The 12,237-nt window shown below is 39.6% G+C and overlaps 1 protein-coding gene across 2 annotated transcripts in view; it reads left to right on the top strand.

Annotated features, from left to right (window-relative positions):
• Nucleotides 1-12,237, top strand: part of LOC115219218 (stabilin-2) — a 165,159-nt gene that overhangs the window by 119,005 nt on the left and 33,917 nt on the right. For both annotated transcript variants that reach the window (XM_036508412.1, XM_029789355.2), the window contains exons 28-35: nucleotides 1-112; nucleotides 792-881; nucleotides 1,903-1,998; nucleotides 4,810-4,902; nucleotides 6,538-6,666; nucleotides 8,861-8,989; nucleotides 10,618-10,758; nucleotides 11,826-11,868. In XM_036508412.1, the coding sequence (XP_036364305.1) occupies nucleotides 1-112; nucleotides 792-881; nucleotides 1,903-1,998; nucleotides 4,810-4,902; nucleotides 6,538-6,666; nucleotides 8,861-8,989; nucleotides 10,618-10,758; nucleotides 11,826-11,868 (833 nt within the window). The remainder of the gene's footprint in view (nucleotides 113-791; nucleotides 882-1,902; nucleotides 1,999-4,809; nucleotides 4,903-6,537; nucleotides 6,667-8,860; nucleotides 8,990-10,617; nucleotides 10,759-11,825; nucleotides 11,869-12,237) is intronic.

The following is a 12,237-nucleotide window of genomic DNA, read 5'->3' on the forward strand; positions in this document are numbered from 1 at the left end:
GTTCCATACTTTAAACGGCAGCTACAGCATGGACACTTTACAGCAAATGAACCAAGAAGAATTCAAAACATCCATGACAGGTTTCAATGTCATGATCGTCACAAACGAAACGGTAAATGAAATTCTTTTAACCTTCATCATTTTCAGCATTAAATAATTAAAGGAATTACTGCTGCTGTTGCTGCTGCTACTACTACTACTACTACTACTACAACAACTACTACTACTACTACTACTACTACTACTACTACTACTACTACTACTAACTCCACCACCACTCACACACATAAAGACACACCAACACAAAGATACCCACCACCCCACATACAAACACACACACACACACACACACACACAAATACACACTCACACATACAAACACACGCCCACACATACAAACACATACAAACACACACACACATACAAATACACACACATACAAACACACACAAAAACACACATACAAACACACACACACACACATACAAACACATGCACACACATACAAACACTCGCAAACACACATATACAAACACACACACTCACAAACACTCTCACACAATCATACACACACAAACACACACATACATACACACACACACATACACACACATCATCTAATACCACCACTTTGTCAACCATAGCTTTCATTCCTGAAGATCAATGATCAATTCCTGAGTTTCTGCTCATTTTCCAATCAATCACCCTACAAAATGTTTCAATTTCCAATCAAAACCAATTTGGTAATATTTATTGACCTTAACATTCCAATATTTCTTTTCTTCTTAAAGAACGTCATGGTAACAACACGAGAAACATCAGCAGCCATTATTAAAACCGATATACTCTCTAGTAATGGCTACATTCATATAATAGATCAGGTAAGATCAATAATCAATAATACAAATATGATTGATTTTTTTCCCCCTCTCAGATATTTTATCTGCATATAATTTTGATGAATTAATCAGTAAAGGTGAATGGTCTAATGGTTAGAGTCCTGTAGAGATGGCCACCACAAGATCATGGTTTTCATTCTAAGACCAGGCAATGCTTTTGCATTAATTTCATGTTGCTTTGTGACCACTGCAACATCTGACATGTGGCACATCATGTGAGACATCATGCACCAGAATAGGTAATTCTTTTATTCTCTTACTTGTTTCAATCATTTTGACTGCAGCCATGCTGGAGCACTACCTTTAGTTGAACGAATTGATCCCAGGACTTATTCTTTGTAAGACTTGTACTTATCTTATCGGTCTTTTTTGCTGAACTGCTAAGTTACAGGGACGTAAACACACCAACGAAGCTGCTTGAAACAGCCGTAATGCATTGATACCTGGACATCCTTGTTACTTATTTGCTTTTTATTCACCTAACTTTGAGTGGTGTGGACTGTACCGAACTGGCTTGGTGCCTCAGTTTAAGTAGCTAATTAAACTGAATCTTAATTATATATCTTTTGTCCTTTAGTTGTTGCAGTCATTAGGCTGCGGCCAAGGTGGAGCACTGCCTTGAAGAATGTCAGTTGGTCAAATCAACTTAAGTGCTGATCATTTTTTAAGCCTGGTACTTATCCTATTGGTCTGTTTTGCTGAAGCGCTAAACTAGGGGACATAAACACACTAACACCAGTTGCCAAGCATTGGTGGGAGACAAACAGACATACACACACACACACACACACATAATGAATATCTTTCAGTTTCTCTCCACCAAATTCGCTCACAAGACTTTAGTTTACCTGAGGCTATAGCAGAAGACCCTTGCCCTCAGTGCTACCATGCAGTGTGTCTGAACCTGGAGCCATGGGGTTGGGAAGCAAGCTTCTTACCAGACAGCCACGCCTGCACCAATGTGAAATCTTTGAAACTAAATGTTTTCTTTATTCTCTTTTAGGTTCTGGAACCTTTCCTAGAAAATCAGGAGAGACCATCTCTATCAGAATTTTTTTCTGCTCATCCAGAATATTCTACGTTTTCGGAAGCATTGCTTGTAAATATTTTCTGCATCTTTTTCTTTATTTTTATTTTTTGTTTTTTAGTATTCTACAACTCTATAAAGGTTCATATGTAGACAGGGAAAATAACAACATGGACAGTTGATCCTGGAGTTGACCAGTGATGTGTTCAAAGAAACCCATTTTCAAATATCAAATAATCAGACTGGATTAGAAACTTTTTAAATAGCAACAAAATAGCTGCTCTGAAACATTGCTTGCCTCCCCAGCTAGAAATAGCAGTGAACTGGCAGAAGCATTAGCATGTTGGGCGAAATGCTTAGCGGTATTTCATCTGCCGCTAGTTCTGAGTTCAAATTCCGCCAAGGTCAACTTTGCCTTTCATCCTTTTGGGGTCGATAAATTAAGTACCAGTTACGCACTGGGGTCGATTTAATCAACTTAATCCGTTTGCCTGTCCTTGTTTGCCCCCTCTGTGTTTAGCCCTTTGTGGGCAATAAAGAAATAAGGAAAGAAATAAAGAAATAAGAAATAGCTACCAAATCTCCCTGAATCACACTCGATCATTTTAAAGAAAGAAAGACACAAATGATCATGTAGCTCTACACATAGAGAAAAGCATAGATGGGATGATCGTGGCTGGATTGTCTTTCATTATAGATCTGATCAATCAGGGCTAACTGAAGGCTCAGTAACTGGCATTGTGTTCTTTCAGTTGCTGAGTTGCTTTAACCCTTTTGTTACCATCTTTCCGATAAAATATGCTCCGTATCCAACAAGTGTCTTCCCCTGGCAGGGGAGATAATCATTTCTTCAAAACATTTGGCAGGATCAGAAATTTGAATTTGAAATTAATGAATCACAAGGAAAAACAAAGAGAGAGCTCACATGTTTTATTTTCCTTTCTGTTGACTTTTTATGTAGTTCTTGAAATTTCTGGTCAGTAGTAATCATATGTAGCTGTATTTCATTCTTTTTAGAAATCACCAGCTTGACAAAACCTGGAATCTATTAATTAAATACAATATAAAGCAATGCATTTCTTGTAGATGGAAGATAATTACAGTCTGAAAAAATTCATGGAATGTGTGTTTTGCTTTTCAATCAAATTATTAGAATAAAAAACAATTTAGCAAAATAAGTTTCATAATAAAGCTGGACCTCTTCCTGACAGGTGTCCCAGATGAACCAACTTCACGGCAGGAGGTGCAGATGAGGGCAGCTGCATCAAACTCTCTTATGCACCAAATGTCAATTGCTAAAAAAGCATTTGTGAAGTAAAATCATGTAGCAACACCGAATGGCGGTGCCCCAGCATGGCCACAGCTCGTGAGCTGAAACTAGAGGAAATGAAATGAAAAAAAATGATTGTATTATCAAGTGTGAGTTGGAACAAATTAACATGAGATTTCAAAGGAAGATTATAATTTAGATCACTTTAGGACAGGAAGTTTGTGTCCAGAATAAGAGGCCGAGTCAGGTAGGTTGGTATGAAAAAAGTGGTACCATGCCTAATATATAGTTGTTCCTGTTTGGTTTCTGATTGACTAAACCCGTTCATGATATGTCCTTTTGTTTACAGACATTAGAGTGTGAATTGAAGGTTTCTAGTGGATCACTAGGGACTCCCACATTGGCTTCCATATTATATGTGTTTTAGAGGTTTATCAATTTCTTTTGTGCATTTTGGACCTCAACAGATCTATGAATCTACAGCTATTTAATACCATTGTCACGAATCAATGATGTTACATTTAAAACAGGAATGTCATAAATCATATTCAACTCATTTGATACCAACCTAAGACTACCCCTGGTTCTACGATACGGCCTTCATCATCATCATCATCATCATCGTTTAACGTCCGCTTTCCATGCTAGCATGGGTTGGACGGTTCAACTGGGGTCTGGCAAGCTCGAAGGCTGCACCAGGTCAGTCAGATCTGGCCGTGTTTCTACAGCTGGATGCCCTTTCTAACGCCAACCACTCCGAGAGTGTAGTGGGTGATTTTATGTGCCACCGACACAGGTGCCAGGCGAGGCTGGCAGACGGCCACGCTCGGATGGTGTTTTTACGTGCCACCGACACAGGTGCCAGATGAGGCTGGCGAACGGCCATGCTTGGATGGTGTTTGTTACGTGCCCTCAGCACGGAGGCCAGTCGATGCGGTACTGGCTACGGTCACGCTCGGATGTGTGTTCCACACATCATATAAATAACAACAAAATTAGTCTATTAAATTCTTCATCAAAATTAATTGAAATAAAAGCAGTATATTTCAACAGAAATATGGTAACGAAAAGATTCAAAGTGATCTAAATTTAAATCTTCCATCAAAATTTCATGTAAGTTCCAAACACATTATTTATACTGACAAGGTTTTTCTGATTAATTAATTGAAGCAAATGCAGTGTATTTCAACAGAAATATGGGAACAACAGACTAAATATTCAAAGTCTAGTGATAATGACAAATAAAATATTTTGTCTTTTTGTTAACATTGTGATTATAATTCCAAAATAATTAAGAAGAGCTCATTTCTTTTGTTTGTGACAGTCTGATTAATTTTAAAAAATCTCTTTAACATTCAGATTATTGCTCTTAAATGTAATGCTTATCTATTGACACCAGTTTCATATTAATCCTCATTATCTTGTAACTCTGAAATTTTAATGATGTGATTGTTTATTTTTAGAATGAATTTGTAGGGTAAATGTGAAAGGCCTGATCTGACCAGCTTTAAATATAAAACAGGTAGAATATTTGGGCTAGATACGGTTGGTTTAAATGTAATACAAAAGCTAAGTTGGCATTTAAATAATCTAATATGATGCTTATAAAATAGGATAATGGATTGGTTGATAAACTGGAAGATATGGATGATTACACCCTGTTTGTGCCTGATAAGAATGCCATGCAGGATTGCAGTCAAAAACTTGTAAGTAAATTCTTTAGGCTTCAAATTTTGTGATTTATTATTATTATTATTTTTTAATTGTGGTTTTGTGGTTAAGAAATTTTGTTCCCAGCCATATAGTTCAGGATCTACTTCCACCCCACTGGGTGGCACCTTGGCCATGTGTCATCTACAATGGCCCTGGGACTACCAATTCTTTGGAAGTGGATTTGGGAGACAGAAACTGGAAGAAGACCATTGTGTGTGTGTGAGTGTGAGATTATTCAATATTATTTCAAAATTTCTTACCAATAGAGAAAGATCCTTCATTGGGATTTCAACAACATCAACAGGGCATTTTTACATGTATGTGTGTGTATATATATGTGCAGTATTTGGAGTCAGTGCAGATTTCTATGTTTGTTTATGTATGTATTCTCATGCCAGTCATCGAATTTGATTTCAGTTTTGATTTCACTTGCCTCAACAGGTCTTTGCAAGCAGAGTTTAGTGTCCAATGAGTTTAGTGAAAGAATTATCATCATCATCATCATCGTTTAACGTCCGCTTTCCATGCTAGCATGGGTTGGACGGTTCAACTGGGGTCTGGTAAGCCCGAAGGCTGCACCAGGCCAGTCAGATCTGGCAGTGTTTCTACAGCTGGATGCCCTTCCTAACGCCAACCACTCCGAGAGTGTAGTGGGTGATTTTATGTGCCACCGACACAGGTGCCAGACGAGGCTGGCAGATGGTCACGCTCGAATGGTGTTTTTTATGTGCCACCGACACAGGTGCCAGACGAGGCTGGCAGACGGCCACGCTCGGATGGTGTTTTTTATGTGCCACCGACACAGGTGCCAGACGAGGCTGGCGAATTAACATATAATATTTGTACTACAGTATGTATGCATGTGTGTAATGAGAACAGTCATTTTGAGTATGTGTGTGTGACAAAATATTTTCGTTTATGAACCATATCTCATGTTGAAGTGAATAGACATGTGAGTCCACATGGGAAACTTGTGTGTGGAGCTACAGAGAGGACATGTGTCTTTGACCGAAAGCTGGCAGGAACTGGTGAATTTCTACAGTGTAGCACTGAATGAGCTACTGTATCAAAGCAAGGCTAGTGTATCAAAGTGAGGCTAGATGCCTCATCGATATATTCGTCTGCTATGCAGGTTGACTCACATATTACTATGTAATATGTAGCTCTGCTACAGAACACAGATGCTCAATGACAATGATGATGATGATCATGTTGGTGATAATGACATCTATGCATTATTATTAGAACATCTGTCATTGTCAATGATGACCAAAGACATCAAATGGGAGAAGAGGAAAGGGGGGAATGATGTGCCCTGCTGTGACTGATCTGTCTGATGCGTGCTCAGAAGGCTCTGCCATTGGTTGAGCACTGCTGTTCTGCAGGCAATGAGGGCAAGGAGTCGGCTCTGGACTGGTGCAGTTCACATTTCTGCTTTTTATCCTTGCAATCGTGTTCTGTTGGTAGGAGATGGCCCATCCATGGGTACAGCTTTGCCAAGTAGGGCAGTCTTGGACATGCATTTTCCAGGTGTTAGGATTGACCTCAAAGCTCTCCATGCACACAGACACACACACACACACATGCCTATATAAATGCATGTATAACATCATTTCTGTCTTTTACAGGGTTTTCGTGTTCTCTCTTATTACATTTTACCATTCACCCTAATGTCAGCCTCAATGACCAATGGACTAAAAGTGAAGACCAGTCTGGGGCAGCTCCATCAGCTCATCTTCAGAACTCAAGAACATAAGGTTAGTCTTATACAACAGTAAGGCTCATTATAATTTAGGTCGTCAAGGATTTCTCTCTCTCTCTCTCTCTTACACACACCTCTCATTTTCTTTCTCTCTCTCTCTCTCTCATTCACACATCTCATTTCCCCCCTCTCTTTCACACACATCTCATTTTCCCTTTCTCTCTCTCTCTCTCTCTTGCACACACACATCTCATTTTCTTTCTCTCTCTCTCTCTTGCACACATCTCATTTTCCCTTTCTCTCTCTCTCTCTCTCTTGCACACACACATCTCATTTTCTTTCTCTCTCTCTCTCTTGCACACACATCTCATTTTCTTTCTCTCTCTCTCTCTCTTGCACACACACATTTCATTTTCTTTCTCTCTCTCCCTCTCTCTCTCATTCACACATCTCATTTCCCCCCTCTCTTTCACACACATCTCATTTTCCCTTTCTCTCTCTGTCCCTCTCTCTCACACACACACATCTCATTTTCTTTTTCTTTCTCTCTCTCTTTCTCTCTCCCACATCTCATTTTCTCTCTCCCTCTCTCTCTCACACACATCACATTTTCTCTCTTTCACTCTCCCACACACCCCTTTCTCTCTCTCTCTCTCTCTCTCTCTCTCTTACACACTTACATCTCATTCTCTCTTTCATTAATCTTCTACAAAATTATTTATCCTCATTTTCTGTTAAATTTTTTAATAATTTTGAAATTGTTGAAATTGTTAAATCCTTCAACATATACACAAAAATAAAATGAGTAATCTTCTGAACTTTTGAAATTTGGATTCCAGAATTTCTTAGGGAGGAAGGTAAAGCATGACCTTTTACAGGGACCTCAAAACTGGTACTGCTGAGGGACTGGCCTGCAAACACCTTTGGATCCCACCTCAATGGGATCATCTCTGGCTTACCATCCATTACTTCAGAATAGCTCCAGCAGTTCAATGTATTTCTAGCGCTTTCCCTTATTTACTCAATAATAGGTGCAGGAGTGGCTGTGTGGTAAGTAGCTTGCTTACCGACCACACAGTTCTGGGATCAGTCCCACTGCATGGCACCTTGAGCAAGTGTCTGCTACTATAGCCTCAGGCTGACCAAAGCCTTGTGAGTGGATTTGGTAGACGGAAACTGAAAGAAGCCCTTCGTATATGTGTGTGTGTGTATGCTTGTGTGTGTGTGTGTGTGTATGTTTGTGTGTCCGTGTTTGTCTCCCCAACATTGCTTGACAATCGATGCTGGTGTGTTTACGTCCCCATAACTTAGCCGTTTGGCAAAATAGACCGATAGAATCAGTACTCGGCTTACAAAAAATAAGTCCTGGGGTTGATTTTCTCGACTAAAGGCAGTGCTCCAGTTAAATGACTGCAACAAGTAAAAGAATAAAAAAATAATATAAATGGGAAAAAAAAAAAAGAAAATAGGTGAAGGCGTGGCTGTGTGGTAAGAATTTTGCTTCCCAATCTCATGGTTCCTGTTTCAGTCCCACTGCATGGCAACTTAGGCAAACGTCTTCTACAATAGCCTTGGGCTGACCAAAGCCTTGTGAGTGGAATTGGGAGATGGAAACCGAAAGAAGCCCATCGTATATATGCATGTGTGTGTGTGTGTGTGTGTGTTTATGTCTGTGTTTGTCCTCCACCACTGCTTTCACAACCTTTGTTGGTGTGTTTATGTCCCATAACTTAACAGTTCAGCAAAGGAGACCAGTATAATAAGTACCAAGTTTAAAACAATAAGCACTGGAGTTGATTCATTTGACTAAAAATTCTTCAAGGTGGTGCCCCAGCATGGCCACAGTCCAATGACTGAAACAAGTAAAAGATAAAAGATATAACGGGGTTAATTCATTCAACTAAAACCCTTCAAGGTGGTGCCCCAGCATGGCCGCAGTCCAATGACTGAAACAAGTAAAAGATATAACGGGGTTAATTCATTCAACTAAAACCCTTCAAGGTGGTGCCCCAGCATGGCCACAGTCCAATGACTGAAACAAGTAAAAGATAAAAGATATAACGGGGTTAATTCATTCAACTAAAACCCTTCAAGGTGGTGCCCCAGCATGGCCACAGTCCAATGCCTGAAACAAGTAAAAGATAAAAAATAAATGCAACAGTGAAAATTTACCATTTCCTCCACTTTTTGTTATTTAGGAATAAATTTGTGAACAGTTTTCAAAGTGAATAAATGTTTGTTTTTGCCAGGTATTTGTGAATGATGTCAGCATTACGTTGATGGATGTCCTCACAGTTGGTGGCATTATTCATATCATCAATGGCTGTCTGGTGCCTGTACTGCATCGTTGTGACAATGAAGTTATGGAGACCAACAAGGTTTGTCATGTATTTCACATTACATCATATGTACATAAATACACGCTTATGTTGCTGTTGTGTATTCACACATCACTGGTGCTGAGCTGTCTCAGCCTTTGCCTTTCCCTTGGATAACATGTTATAATATTCCTCCTATCTATTTCCCCTGTTCCTTATTCCTGGGAGGGTCCTGGGGGTAGAGTCTTCAGGCACCTCCTTCATAATCAGAAGCATTCTGACTAGATTCCCAAACATGACCAAATAAGACAATGGATATTATCCATTATTATAAGGCAGCGAGCTGGCAGAATCGTTAGCACACTGGGTGAAATGCGTAGCCGTATTTCGTCTGCCGTTACGTTCTGAGTTCAAATTCCGCCCAGGTCCACTTTGCCTTTCATCCTTTCGGGGTCAATAAATTAAGTACCAGTTATGCACTGGGGTCGATGTAATCGACTTAATCCGTTTGTCCCCTCTATGTTTAGCCCCTTGTGGGTAATAAAGAAACGGATATTATCCAGCCACTTCGTTCCTAATCTACTCCTAAGTCTCCTGCCAGTTGGCTCAGTTTGAAGAGTCCAGTTTGTGAGTCATTCCTGCAACATTCTAACCACATATCTGAAGTATCAAAGCTATGACTTCTCAGTGTCATGAAGCAGTGGCTCACCTTGAAGAGAGACTCCCTGATCTCTGATCTCTGAGATATACACCTTGTCAAGTAATGTTGCTGTCATAATACTCCAAATAATATTTACAAAGCAATACCTAGCCTGACATTACTTTCTTCACTTTAAACCATGAGATTTCCTATGGCTCTTTGGACACCCTTGAGTTCTGTCTATTTTTCAAGGAAAGGAATTTATTGGAGTAAAGATTGTTTGCCAACATAGCATGGCAGTCCTGGTTTAGGACGAATGTTGTTGTAATTTAGCCCCAGGAGATATCGTCTCCAGTGGCTATACGACCCGATCTGTGTCCTTATATTTTCAAACAAGGGCATCTAGCACCCCCACTATATATAAGTACACAGATCATGACGTATAGCCAGCTGGACATGATGTCTCTTGGGGCTAAATTACAGCAACATTCGTCCTAAACCAGGACTGCCATGTTATGTTGGCAAACAATCTTTACTTGAAGATACTGTTGCTGGATATCTCTCGTTGTGAGATTTACAAATAGTAATTTTCTAAGGAATTCATTGTATTCAAGTTTTCCTTGTCTTTTCTTCTGTCCTGAATCTTTTATCTTACACCATCAAGAAGGCATGTAGCCTTGTGATAAGGTGTTACACTCACATTTACAAGATCATTGATTTCGATTCCTAGACTGGGAGGTCCGTCATGTTCTTGAGCAAATTACTTCATTTCACATTGCTCCAGTCCACTCAGCTGTAGATGGGTCCCCCTACAATGGACTGGTGTCCTGAACAGGGGGGAAATGTTGTGATCTTGGTCACTTGTATATGCCAAAGAAACCAGATGACTAGCCCTCTGAGTCCAAGGACTTGTAGATAGTAAAGTCCAGGGGACCTACTTTCATCATGATGGCATCTCTTTCTTTCACATCCTCTCCTTACTTGATCAAATATCAAGCAACTTTTAACCTTCAGCTAATATGCTACATTAATGATATTTCTCTTTTAGACTTCTTGTATATCCTGCGATGAAGAATTCACTTGTCCACCGGAATATCATAAAGTAGCTGTATTAAAACATGTTTGCAGTTATAAAACCCCAGAGGGAGAATTGCTAGGATGTACAGCACTGTGTCGAAGGCTTAAAGTTGTAAGTTATTTCTCGTTAACCGTTTTGGCACTAACACATTTAAGATCAACCTCGGTCCAGTGACACAAACTTCATGTTATAAAGTGTTTTCTTCATGTTTTAAAGTGTTGGTAGTTGAGTGCTGATACTTCCAAATGCACCAATTACTATAGGTATCACATCTACTCTCTTCATTGACCACAGCCTTTGTATTTCCCACTTCAAATCATCATAGTTGTTTATTTTTTCTTCTTCTTCCACATTGATCCTGTTGTCACCGAGGTATGCTATGTCGATTATCATACATATTCTTATTATCATCATCATTATTATTATTCAATAGTCTTACTTTTATCACATGCTTTCACTGCACTACCAAGTGCAATCTCTGTGTGCCTTGAGCATGTGCTGTAGTTTGTTGTGATGCTTTTATTGTTACTGTATTGAAAGTGTTTTACATAGGATGTGTGTGGTGCCTAGTCGTGCCATTTTCTGCATATTATTCATCATCATCATCCTCCTCATCATCATCATTAAACATCTGCTTTCCATGCTGGCATGGGTTGGACGATTTGACTGAGGTCTGGCGAATCAGATGGCTGCACCAGACTCCAATCTGATCTGGCAGGGTTTCTACAGCTGGATGCCCTTCCTAACGCCAACCACTCTGAGAGTGTAGTGGGTGCTTTTATGTGCCACCAGCACGAGGGCTGGTCGGCGGTACTGGCAACAGCCACGCTCAAATGGTGCTTTTTATGTGCCACCTGCACAGGAGCCAGTCCAGCGGCACTGGCAACAACCTCGCTTGAATGTTTTTACATGTGCCACCAGCACAAGTGCTAGTAAGGCAACACAGGTAACGATCACACTCGAATGGTGCTTTTAACGTGCCATCAGCACAGAGGCCAGCTTGTTGCTCTGGCAACAATTACACTCATATGGTACTCTTTGCGCTCCACTAGCAACGGATGCCAGTCATCGAATTTGATTTCGATTATTTTTATTATTATTATTATTATCATTATTATTATTATTATTATTATTATTATTATTATCATCATCATCATCATTATCAATGTTATTTCCAGACTCCAGCCTGTTGTTATGGATATTATGGACCTGAATGCGAGGGTAAGTAAATCAAAGATGCATTTCTTTAAATAAGAGCTTTAGAGCATCAAATAAAAATCATGTGGCATGCATGGTAGTACATCTGTTCATGTGTGTGTGTGTGTGTGTGTGTGTGTGTGTGTGTGTGTGTATGTATGGTATATATGTATGTGTGTGTGTGTATATATATTATATAATGTACACAGTATAAAGATATGAGCTACTTACAGTTTCTTGTTTTGGAGACACATGTTTAGGCAGGTTTTTATAACACGCCTTGTGTTTCCAAGCAATTCTCAGGCTTTGAGCACATGGTCTATTCTGTATAGACTAAGTGCTCAGAACTTGAAGATTGTTTGGACACAAGAGAAGAAGCCTGTCATATGCATA

The sequence above is a fragment of the Octopus sinensis genome, linkage group LG1 (assembly GCF_006345805.1).
Source record: "Octopus sinensis linkage group LG1, ASM634580v1, whole genome shotgun sequence".
NCBI lineage: Eukaryota > Metazoa > Mollusca > Cephalopoda > Octopoda > Octopodidae > Octopus > Octopus sinensis.